A 13,036-nucleotide genomic window follows, 5' to 3' on the forward strand; every position below is an offset into this window, starting at 1 on the left:
AACCAAAATGCTTTTATTCATATTTTCAACATATGGGGTGCCAACTTCACACAGGTGCTTCTTCTGCTCGAGGCGACAGACCCTTGTAAAGCGTCCTGCGCATGTGTGAATCTTGAAACTGATTTAGCTCCAACCAAGAAAACAAAAACAAACCAAATGGAACAAAAATAGACTAACAGACCACAGATAATGACTTTCAGGATAGTAACAGCAAAGATCTGACAAAGAGTGAATTTAACAAAGGAGTATATATACTGAGGGTAACTAATGAGGAAGCGGCTGCAGCCGTGGTTCATTGAGTTGGAGACCGGAAGTGGAACTGAAAACCAAACAGGGAAACAGTATTCTATGACAAAATCTAAACACAGGGACAAATAAAGCGAAACGAAGAACACAGAACAAAAGACTGAGAAATGATTACAGAGAAAAGACTGAACTCAAGGACTAGAAAATCACAAGAAACCATGAGAGTAACTACAAACAAAAAAGACAAATTAAGATAAGACCAACAGAATAAATTCTAATTTAAACCCACGACTCAAGAATGCAAACAAGAAAACAGAAAACCCAAGACAAGTTTCACAAACCCTGATATTTAAAACAGAATCATACTGCAGACATCAAATTAAATGATAAAAGAATCATCATCATTTTATTCTTTAGTGTTGTCTGAATAAAGTAGTCTTTGTTTTATCATTATTTTGTTTCTGTTGCAGTTCAAACCTGTCAGATTTGTCCCAACTATTATTTTAACACGTTCCTGCACAGGTTAACATGTCACAGAGTCAACTGTTTGGAAACAGGTCATTGGGTATGAATTACACATTTAAACATAGTCCCGAGTTTTTAAAGCTGACTTGTAACATGTACTGCTTTTGTTTTGTTTTGTGCAGCTCCAGTCAGGACAGCTCAGTTCCTACATACCTACCTTTCTCAGCTGAAGTAATTCTAGTTTCTCCCAAATATTAGGCAGGTTGTAGCATGTCTCAGACCATTATAACTGCCTCTATCATTTATAGGAACAACACAAGTCTTTTTACACTTGGGCGGCACCTTCACACAAACAACACAGGAATATGAACAGGATAGACAATGTTTTTGGTGATCATGATGTTTCTGTGCTTGATAAAAGTCTCCACAGCAGGTGAGTCTCATGTTCATTTCTGCAGCTGCTGCCACAAATGTTTTTGCTTCTTTCTAACTCTACCCTCGTAGGAAAATGCTTTTGTCATCACGACATGTTAAGTTGCTCTAGTCTTTATATAATGGTTCTGTTTTTAGTACAAAAGATTTTCAGGGCGGGAGCAGATGAGTCTGAAGCAAAACTCTTATTTGAAGACTTTTCTTCAGCTTTAATCAAAATGTTTCACCATTTTCAAACTGAAAGACTTCCCTCCCATTTTTAATGACCAGTCCTGCACTACAAAGCAGGTTCAATATACTCAGGTCATCATTAGGTGATCTAGTTTAACTAACACTAAGAACGGAGATCTCTCTAAGCAGCTGACTGATATACGCGCAAAATGAAAAGAGTGAAACATTTTGAACTTCAGTTATGAGGCAAACTTTACTTTGCCAACAGACGAGAGAAAGTTAAACAGACTGTGTGCTGGTTAATTGTTCTGTTAATGAGATCCAAGATTAAATGATAAATAAAGATAAATGAACTGTTTAAATCTACAATAGCAACAACAAAGCTAAAGTCCATAAGTTTTTTAATAAAACTGTAACAAGCACAGCTGATTGTTTCACGTAGAGTTAGTAGTTAAATCATTTTTATTTGTTAAAATGTGTGTATTAGATGGGATTTACTGTTTAGAGACAGAATGATTAATGACGTCTAAGATAAGGTCAGCTACGTAGATCATCTTGTCTCGGTGTAGAACTCATGACATGTTTATACATGTGGAGTTTTTCTTTGTTCTCTCTGGAACTTTTTCATCTTTCATTTTCAGAACTTCTTTAAGTCTTTTGTTATTGAAGACAACTTAATGGAAAACGTATCAAAATCATCACATCATTGCATAAAAATCTATTTAAAAAAAACATGCAGAATACAAACACCTTTAAACTGTATTTCTATGTGAAGTCCATAAGCTGTCACACAACTGCAACGCACACAGCTGAAAGGTTTATGCAGAGTTGTTTTGATAATTTTCATTATTTTGGAAGCATCTTTTAGATGGGAAATACGGTTTAATTAAACAGTTAAAAATAAATGTTTTCTATAAACTTTATCTTTGATCAGCAGCAGTTAGACTGAGCTCTTCCCGCCAAATGCAAGTCAAGCATGTCTCGGACCATTATAAACGCCTCTACCTTTAACAGGAAAAAAACGCTCTGTTCAGAGCTGTGCTGCACCATCACATGAAGCGTAGCAGGAATATGGACATATCAAGTATATCCTGCCATGTTTTCGGTGATCATGATGTTTCTCTACTTGATAAAAGTCTCCACAGCAGGTGAGTCTCATGTTCATTTCTGCAGCTGCTGCCACAAATGTTTTTGCTTCCTTCAAACTCTACCCTCATAGGAAAATGCTTTTGTCATCAGGACATGTTAAGTTGTTCTAGGGTTTATATAATGGTTCTGTTTTTTTAGTGCAACAGATGTTTGTTAAGACACTAATTCACTTTATCTTGTTATAACCATGACTGTGTTTGGAAAAGATTTCCAGCTCAGGAGCAGATGAGTCTGAAGCAAAACTCTTATTTGAAGACTTTTCTTCAGCTTTTATCAAAATGTTTCACCAATTTCAAACTGAAAGACTTCCCTCCCACTCATCTGCACTCCTTTATTCAAAAATGTTGGCGCTGGTATCAGTTGACCAATCACAGTCCAGCTGCAGCCGAAGCAGGAAGGAAAGACGACAAAAAGGGGAAAGAAAAAGCGAGCTGATCAGTATCACTGCCACATCATTACAGCAGGAGTAGATCTGATTCATTTCTGATTGTGTATTTCATTAAATGTATGTAATACAGATCATTATTAAACTATGTTTATATTATAAACTTGTCTATTCTGTCAGATTTAACACAGTCAGAGGGCTTTTTGTAAAAGTTCATTTTATAACACCCATGCTTTAAAATGCTGAACAAAAGGGTTTTTATATTATAATTTTTCTTTTAATCTATTTTTATTGATATTTAATTTTAATTCTCTTTTCATTGGTAGCAGGACAAGGAATAATTTCACTGCACATTTTACTGTGTATAATTATGTATGTGACAAATAAAACTATCTTGAATCTTTTAGTTGTTTAATGACTTATCACATTTTTAAACCCTTTGTAAGATGTATGAGGGAAAGAATGTGAATATGCAGATATCAGCTGATGCAATTTTATAAATTTGATACACTGCCCACTCATTTAATATGTATAAAAAAGGAAATATTTTATGTTTCAATTATTACTTTGATTAAATGTTAGTTCCAAGTCAGCAGGAACAACCTTTAGAGGAATAAATTCCTGTTTTTTTTTTTGGCTCCAGAAACACTCACATCTCTAATAAAGATGCTTTTGAGTCAAAGTCAAACAGCAGAATTTGTATTTGACTCTTTTTATCTATTTCTGTTTTTCAAAAGCATGTAATGATATCAACTGGTGCTAATGAGAATAGTTATTTTCCTGAGTGAAAGACGGAAGCATAAAAACTAGAAACAGAGGGATGATAGAGGGAACTCTGTCATCTCTAAAGACAGGCAGATCTGGGGCAACACTTGCATTGGCAGCCATCACAGTCGGTGGTTTCAGTGGGTTTTAAGACAGTCAGCATGATGCAGAAATGTGAAGAGAACATTTCATGTTATTCTGTTCTTTTCTTTAGTCAACTGCACATAAACAAGGTTAGTTCTTGATGCAGGTCTCCACTAACAAAGGTTTCACCTTCTGTTTCAGATACTGAGGTGTCCTGTGTTGTCATGGAGATCTGCATCTTGCCGTGTAGTTTCCAGGGTGGAGATGATACAGTTATCCACTGGCTTAAGCTGACAGCTGTAAAGCTTCGTGTCCACTCTTTCTACCAAAACAGGGACCAGCTGGGAGTTCAGGACCAGCGTTTCAGAGGCAGAACGTCACTGTTCCAGGATCAGATCTCCAGAGGAAACGTCTCACTGCAGCTGACAGGGGTGAAGGTTCAGGACCAGGGCAGATACGAGTGCTTCATCAGCACCATCAGTGGAAACAAAGACACATTTATCAACCTGAAAGTGGACGGTATGAGAAACACTCAGTAAAACACCAACAAATATATTAAGACAAATGTAGAAAACCTTTCTGTTCCTCTTTATTTGAAGGTGCACTGCAACTTGAAGAAAAAACTTTGCCAGAACTTACATGTCAACTTTTTTTTAAATAGAAACGAGATCGCCGTCAAACTGGAATCATTAACCATTGATCAGCTTTTTTGTTATTTTGTTTTGTTTTGTGCAGCTCCAGTCAGTAAAATCAGCTTTGATCAGGTAGGAAACAGGATCACCTGCAGCTCTAACTGGATCCACCCTGAACCTGAGCTCACCTGGTCCACCAGCCCTCCATCCAACATGAGCCTCCAGAACACAGCCTCCGTCCAGCAGACTGAACAGCAGCTTTACAACATCAGCAGCTCTCTGATACTTTCAGACAGTGATACTGATCTGATCTACAGCTGCACCGTCAGCACCAGAACAAGCAGCAGGAGAGCTACATGGAGACAAATCTGTGAGTATTTTTACTGATCTGATTTACTGCAGGATGCATTATTAATAATGACTTAAGACAGAGATACACTAATCATCTCCGGATAAAGTCAGAGACATTCGGACCATCTCTGTGTCTGATGAGTCAGACTGAAGAGTTAAAGGGATAGTTCGCCTCTTTTGACATGAAGCTGTATGACATCCCATATTAGCAACATCATTTATGAACATTTTCTTACCCCCTGCTGCGTCCTGTGAGCCGAGTTCCAGCCTCGTTTTGGTGTTGACGAAAGTAGTCCGGCAAGTTGGCTGGGGCTTGAAAAGTAAAGCGTCTTGCTTCTCAAAACAATATGTGTTCAAAAGAGTAATACATTTGCATCACAAAATCGTCCATCCAGAAAAAGTCAGACCTCACATCGCTTGGCGCTATTTCTCTCTACCTTTGTATCTTTGGGCTGTGAAGACCGTGCAGACCGAAGAGCAGACCGAGCAGTCCCCTGCTTCCGAGCAGCAAACACCGTAACAGGTGCGGCTATCGCTAGGTGGCTGAACGCATTGATACGAAGGGAGGCAAAAATAGCGCCAAGCGATGTGAGGTCTGACTTTTTCTGGATGGACGATTTTGTGATGCAAATGTATTACTCTTCTGAACGCATATTGTTTTGAGAAGCAAAACGCTTTATTTTTTAAACCCCAGCCAACTAGCCGGACTACCTTCGTCAACACCAAAACGAGTCCAAAGACCTACGTGTTACATTAACTACAGCAGGTATAAGGCTGGGATAGAAAATGGATGGAGGGATGGATACAAGATGCTGTAAATGTTATTTCAGTGACTTTTATGTCATGAAAAGATTAAATAAGAGATCTTAAGTCAGAATCTGTTGATAAAAAGCTGAATATGTGTGTCTGATTCTGTTATTTCAGCTTCAGTTATTGGCAGATACTCTGAAGCAACGATCTCCTGCTCTGCCTCAAACACTTCTCTAACAAGCCTCATCTGGAGATTCAACCACAATCAGATCATCCTGACCAAAACTGGTCCTGATGTTACCTACACAGTGTCAGAGGAGTGGAGGCAGCATGTGAAGGATGTTTCAGAGTCAGGCAGCCTCACACTACAGGACTTAACTTCACATCAGGAGGGAACATACACATGTGAGCTCAGTAACTCTGAGGAGACGATGCTAACTGTCATCTGTCTGAGGAGGAGTTCAGGTAAAATAACACGTTAGATCCATCAGAATTATTTATATATATATACTGTATATATTTAAGAACTGGAAGAATCTGTCAATTATCTGTAAAATCAATGTGATTTTATGGTCATTAGAACATAAATCATCCAGAAAAACTTCAGTTTTCTGACATTTCTAACATTTCAGAGAATTCAGTCAATGTTGGAGGCATCATCGGTGGAGTGTTTGCAGCAGCAGCAGCAGTCGGTCTGTTGATCTTCTGGAAAAAGCAAAAAGGTAAAACAATGATCCGACTTAACTTTTCAATGATACGTTTTCATTGTGTATGTTGTTTGTGTTGATGATGTTAACTGCCAATGATTTGTAAAAAAGCAAAAAGTAAAAGGATCTGACTCCACATCTAATTAAATTTGACATATGTTGATATAAAATAGATTCATGACAGACTTTAAGTATAAAAAGTAAAAAATGCTTGTGTAGATCCAACATTAGAGCTGGGCTACAGCTCAAACAAAGCGGCACGGGACAATTTTTTTCAAAACGGAGTTCACCGCCAACAACTTTCACCATTTCGTAGATTCAGGATGATCAGAAACAGCTGAACAAGAATCTGATGAGCTCACAGATAATGTTGGAACATAAAAGTCCCTGCCTGGGCCAGACTGTGAATCAGGGCTTCTTCACCAACACTAAACAGAGACAGATTGAAACATCCCAAAAGAGAAAATCAGAAATATGTTGAAGGTATTAAGGCATTAAACCATAACGGCATCTGGAGAGCTGCATATTGAGTAATGTTTGGTCATACGGTCAAAAATCATTCTGTATGGATTGTTTGTATTGATGATGTCATCTGGATATTTTTTTAGGTAAACAAAAAGACAACAGCAGCAGGTCAGACACAGATGGAGCTCAAACGTGAGTTAATCTTTAAATCTGACTTTAAACGCTCTCAAGAATAATTTTGTACTTCACAGTTAAAAAGAAATTAAGGATCAGGGTTCATCATCATGTGAAATATTTATATATGTTAACAGGGGGATAGAACTTCAAGATCTAACCGACTTCTAACAAATGAGGTTTGTATGGACTTCTACTGAAAACTCTCCTTCACCCTCCTGCCTCATATTGATGAAGACTCTGCAGCAATCCTGTGATAACAGGACGGTTTACACTGGGAATTCATTTAATAAGAACAACTAGAAACAAAGCAGCAGTATTCTGATGCATTAATGTGTTTCATATTACAAACGAGCAGAACTTTGATCCACAGTGATCTGCCTGAGAAGAACTTCTGTTATATTCATTTTAAGCCTTTTGACCAACACATCCATCCTGTATTAATTGAAGACGTTGTATTGTGGCTCAGAGGCTCTGAAATACTCACTTCCACTCCACAAAATGCTTTTGCACTGATTTAGTTTGTCAGCTTAATAAGTATGGAGTGTTTTTTCTACTCTTCTCTATAAACTGAGATGGAGTGAAACAGGCAGCTTGAGTTTTTTTTTTTAGATAAGTAGATGATAAACTTAACACAGGAGACTGTTTTCTGTTCATATCAGCACAGTTCTTTGATTGTTTTAGACGTCATGACTGAAAATCTTTTCTCCACACTTTTTGCTCAGTTTTTATCCGTTTTACTGGTTTTCCTTTGAGCCGTTAAATCCAGCAGGGGGCGCTGTTATACCATTCATACGTTGTACTAAATAAAAACTGGCACTGGACTTGAATACTTTACTTTTTCACTGGTCAGGTTTTTTTTTACCTTCAATCTTTTTATCTTTATTCATATCATTTGTTATTTTTCATATACTTAAATACAGTGTTTTGTTTGAAGCCTTCACATTTTTGTACATTCGATATTTTTTTTAATAAAACATTTAAGGTAAAGCTTCTAAGAATCCTCGAAGAAAACTTAAAATATTTTGAACATGAGTCTGAGCTTAAGAGTTATTCAAGATCAACCTCAGAAGACCTCTGAGCAGGGAAAAATGTAGGTTTTCTGAGATATGACACGTTCTTTTGAATAGGGTTGCCTTTACTTTGAAATAATTGACCTACTTTTGTATTTTTTTTTACCCTAAGTTTACAAAATGTTTGCTGAATTATGTCTACATTTGATGTATTATATTGTTAATTTTGTAATAAAGGTACTTGATGCTAACAAACAAATATTCTGAACCCTTTTTTAATTAGCTTTTTCTTTGTTTTATTGCTGGTTGTGATTTATCTTTTACTGTTATCTGCAAATTGCTTTAATGAGAGTGGTAATTCCTTTACATTTTTTTTTTGCTTTTGCTTCATTTCTTGTGTCCTTTGTCCTTTTTTGAATGTAAAGGCCTGAACATGCCCAAAAAGTCGGAACATTTTGCAGACGCGCCACCAATGGAATGCATAGCATTTCGTGTTTTGGTGGTCTCGTGCATGTCTCGGGCAAAACGACTCCACAGCACCACCTAGTGTGGCAGCCCTGTAACTGCAGTCCCTGGAAATTCATATGAGGATCACATTTGTTAAGGAGTCTTAACAGAATGTGTCCTGGACCACACTGAAAGTCCAACTTCTGACCTGACCGGACTCCACACAAGCAGCAGAGCTTTGTGCCAGTTCTGGCCACCTTTACTGGACCACACAAGTTCTGTTTATTGCATAATGTGATCACAGTCAAAAGATAAGGAAGCTGCCTGTATGTTGTAAACACTGTATCAAGAATAGTTACAAGCAAACCAGAGTTCTAAAAGAGAATTAATGGAAGATCAGGCACAGCTGCTGAATAATCTAAAAAGACGCAGCAGCACAAATTATTTTTTTAAAGAAAATATCTGTACCTGTATCAGGTCAGATATTTCTGTTAACCCGATGCATCATCTGTGTGCTTTTATCTGTGAAGTGTGTTATAACATCACATATCTCTTCAATGTTTTTCAAACAGTTATGTTTTCCAAAAAATATGAATCACCATGAGGACAAAGTCAATCATCTAAAACTGCTTGAATGTTTAAGTTTCTTCAGACACTGAGAGTAAAAGTTGTGGACAGTTGTTGGTTTTCAGACCCCCTCAGGATTCAGAAGGATTTTTAAACAAAGCTTTGCCTCTGAATAGTAAACCTGCTTTAATGTAGACACATTGTGGTGTCAAACAGAACGACACCACATTTGTTATGACCTGACTCACATGGCCACAAAAGAAGGAAGACACACCATGCATTAAAGTTAAAGAATCGTTTTGTTAACTAAAATCAGACTAAATTGATATGCCAACACAAGATGATCGGCTTTTCATAATCTAAAAAGATCATTTAAAATATAGTTTAGTAACACTTAAATTAATGAAACCTTCACAGTTTCAAACGTGAACAAAAGTTTCCCAGTTTATTGTTTTTCTCAAATCAAGTCAATAGTTACAATGGTTGTGTACCATTGACACAGAAACACTTTAGGACAAAAAAACTAAACATTAAAACATATTTAGTCTGACTTCTGTTAATATTCTGACAGATTATTAACTAAACATTGATGTTTCTGAATCAGTTCAACAGGTGGGGCCCAATCAACTGGTTTAACTGTCCTATTCAGGCTACAACCGTTGTTTTCTGTTTTTATCTGTTCAGTTCTTAACTATCAAATGAAATCTAGCAGAACTATAATCAGGGTCGACTGTACAGGGCTCTTTGTGATCCTTTTGTTTCTGTGGATGCTGAACATTTCATAAGGAGGTGAGTACAGAGTTAACTATCTCAGCTGCTGGTTGCATATCAAATATCAACTCAGTTTAAACTTGTTTAAAATGTAACATCTAATCTCTTTGAATGTATTGAAGGACAAACTCTTTGGTGATAAAAGTTGTAATAAACTGGACTATTGGGACCTTTGTTCTGGTGCTTTTTATGATTCATGAACATACACTCACCCAACTTGATGCAGGTCTCTCATTGATTGTTACTTGATCTATCAGACACTGAGGGTTTTTAAGTGATAAAAATCACAGAGAGGGCTAATTATTAACATAAAGTCTTCTTTGTTTAATCTTCTTACTCATTATTTTTTCTCTGTTTTAGATTTGACCTAGATGTCATCATTAACTCACTAGCCAATCAAAAACCAGCTCAATGAGATCTATCTGCTGCAGAAACAGGTGTCTGCATGGTGTACCAAAACCATTCCAGACACCATTTGTAAAAGAAATATTGATCCAGACGTGCGATTGGCTTTTTAATATAGAAACTGGTGATTATTAGATATTAATATGATGACTATATCCAATTTAAGGTTGATGTTTTTTTATATATTGCCAGGAAAGCTGAAAATAGGTTAATTGATGAATTAAAATATGAGGAAACATAAATGTTAATACAGTAGTTTGTATAGTTCTAACGAGCTTGAAGGCTCTGAGCTCCTTTATTCTCAAACACAGGAATAGTTATCCAGGCTTCTTGAAGGACATACCAAAGCTCTTCTCTTCCATGGAGCCCATTTCTGATGAGGCTTGGGCCGACAGCAGATGGATCAGCTGAAGGTCCAGATGCATCTCTCAGCTCCTGTGTCAGGTCTTTGCTGGATTTTTTCCTCTTTCTTAAAGGACAAGACCGTTTTTTTTTTTGACATTGGGCCCTTGATTTCACATTATAACATGATGTTCTACTCACCCCTGCTTGTTGTTGAACATTTGGAGCTGTTCCGAAGATATTCGCGAGGCGTCTGGCTGCTCTCTTGAGATATTCGGCCATGAAACGGTTTCCTATGGGCAAGCTTATACAGGCACAAACTATGCTGTTTATAATTTATTAATTACTGTACATTAGCACTGATAACGTGGAGGTGCGTCGCTTACTTAAAAATATCTCAAGAGAGCAGCCAGACGCCTCGCGAATATCTTCGGAACAGCTCCAAATGTTCAACAACAAGCAGGGGTGAGTAGAACATCATGTTATAATGTGAAATCAAGGGCCCAATGTAAAAAAAAAACCGGTCTTGTCCTTTAAGGACATCACTTTCAGATCCTGTTCATCTGCCGTAGATAGTTCTTTAGGCCTGACACTTCTTCTTTTGCCCTCCACAACGTGCCTAAAGATCCAATTTAAAAGTTGTCTGTTCTGTGTGGACACAACACCGGTTCATCCCTTGAGTTAGGAGCCTTTTTTCTGCCTGAATGACTCATAGCTCAGAGTTAAGTGGATTAACGAACACGCACATTCGTCTGAAAATGGTTTCAACTAAGAAATGAAAAGAAGAAGCAGTCGTTGTCCAAAGTAACAACTTTGACAGACTCTCAGAAAGCCTGGAGAACTATTGCTCAAGATCACAAGAAAGGAAGATATAAAGAAATGAGGAGTGGTCTCAGCAATATGAATGAAATCTAAGGTTAAAATGATTGTAAATTACCACAACAACATAATATAAAGCCAACCCGCTCAATACTCCACCTTATTTGTTGGAGACCCAACAGTCTGAGTCACGCTTCCCTCCACTGTCAGGTAAGCACTTCCTCCTCTAATCCCATACCTCTGAAAGAGATCAACCCAGAGTCTGCAGGGAAGTGATCAGTTAGGAGGTTAAACCACTTATAAAACCAGCCATATGGGAGGGAGCAGGAACCAATATCCTCAGCTGGCACCCTGGTATGCAGGGCTCTCAAGTCTCACGCAATGAGCGTGAGACACACGCATTTCAACAAGTTCACACGCTCACACGCCACACATGCCATTTCTCACGCTGAGAAAGTAGTCGCACAGAAATTCTAATGGCCTATACTATAAACGAGTCAATGGCAGGTTACTGTGCTCTGTACAGCTCAGAACTATAGCTCTGGTACAGCTGTCTTGATTTAGCAACCCATCGGCAAATCACAAAACAGAATTTCTCAGCCAATCAGAAAACAGAATTTCTTGTTGCTGGGTGAGGTCTGAAATAGCTTTCAGCTGCAAGCACGCGTGCAGAAGTTGTAGACGAGCTGGAGGTGGAAGAGAACCGTCGGGATCATCAGCAGGTCATATCTTCATTTATTTGAATCTTTTGTTAGTTACTATAGTTTTCCTACTCTTTGTAAAAGACCAATACCTGCCGATTAAAGTGTTCGTTGGAGTAGTAGACCTAAATATTCAGCACACACCCTTTGACATGAGCAACTTAATGAAAAATATGTAGGAGTGTAATTAGGCTTCCGTGGTTAATTTTTTTCAAAGGTGACTGGTATGAGCAGATTCCCAAGGCTATCTACAATTGCCAAACTGGTATTAGTTCTGCCACACTGAAAAGCTGATGCAGAGAGGGTTTTTTCCATGGTGGGGCTCAATAAAACCAAGACCAGGAACACTTTGGCTCTGAATGGAACTCTGTCATCCATCATGACTGTGAAAATGGCTGACATTGAGCCACAGTGCTTTAAAAGGGAGCCCCCAATATCAGTCATCAAGCATCAAAATCTGCCACAAACACTTACAACACTCATAAAAAATGTTTGTTTGTTAAGACTTTGCATACCTAAAACAATTTCTTTTAAAATATAGCAGAATTTAGTGTAAAAGTGAAGATTTGTGATTTTGGTATAAATAAAACAATTTCTTTGTTCCTTAAGTAGCTAGTTTATGGCGATGGGATACTGCAAGGGACCCCCCCCAAAAAAAAAAAAAAAACCGAAAGAAACCCCCCGCCCAGCCAGAATCTCACTCCAAGCAAACTTGAAAACTTGAGAGGCCTGGTATTAAAATCCTTAATATGTTTATCATTTTAAAGTTGGTGTGGAACTTGTCAGGGTGTTGTGGTGAGGTAGGACATGGATGCGGACTTTCAAAAAGCAAACTTGATTTATTTTCACAAAAAACAAAGTTCAAACAAATAAACTGTGACAAAACAAACGAAGAGCTTGACATGACATGGCATGGAATAGAATGGAATGAAATGAAATGAATAAATAAATACTTAGCTTTCTGTGACAAGGACCATGGATGATGGAGAAAGGATCTGACAAACTGAAAGGGGAAACCTGGAAACTAAATAGAGGACTGGGAGTGATTAGTGAATGAGTGGAGCTGATGGGGAAAATACAGGTGAACTGAGTGAGTGAAAAACAATGGCAAAATTCAACTAAACATGAACTCAAAAACCAAGACCTAAAACATGATAAAACACAAAACTAAAACATGGGAAAAGTCACATGGGCG

General features: G+C 37.7%; 1 protein-coding gene across 2 annotated transcripts; it reads left to right on the top strand.

The window, feature by feature from the left end:
* Positions 1-13: 13 nt before the first annotated feature.
* On the top strand, positions 14-8,037 carry LOC142370255 (uncharacterized). 2 transcript variants are annotated; one of them, XM_075452736.1, is made up of 8 exons: positions 14-1,144; positions 2,329-2,462; positions 3,899-4,216; positions 4,433-4,699; positions 5,605-5,895; positions 6,063-6,152; positions 6,746-6,794; positions 6,914-8,037. In XM_075452736.1, exons 2-8 carry the CDS (start codon positions 2,411-2,413, stop codon positions 6,945-6,947), a joined length of 1,101 nt encoding a protein of 366 aa, XP_075308851.1. In that variant the 5' UTR covers positions 14-1,144; positions 2,329-2,410; the 3' UTR covers positions 6,948-8,037. The 2 variants fall into 2 exon arrangements, with proteins under 2 accessions (XP_075308851.1, XP_075308852.1); XM_075452737.1 differs by having other exon boundaries at positions 4,032-4,216.
* Positions 8,038-13,036: the final 4,999 nt, after the last annotated feature.

The sequence above is a fragment of the Odontesthes bonariensis genome, chromosome 20, assembly GCF_027942865.1.
Source record: "Odontesthes bonariensis isolate fOdoBon6 chromosome 20, fOdoBon6.hap1, whole genome shotgun sequence".
In the NCBI taxonomy this organism is placed as follows: domain Eukaryota; kingdom Metazoa; phylum Chordata; class Actinopteri; order Atheriniformes; family Atherinopsidae; genus Odontesthes; species Odontesthes bonariensis.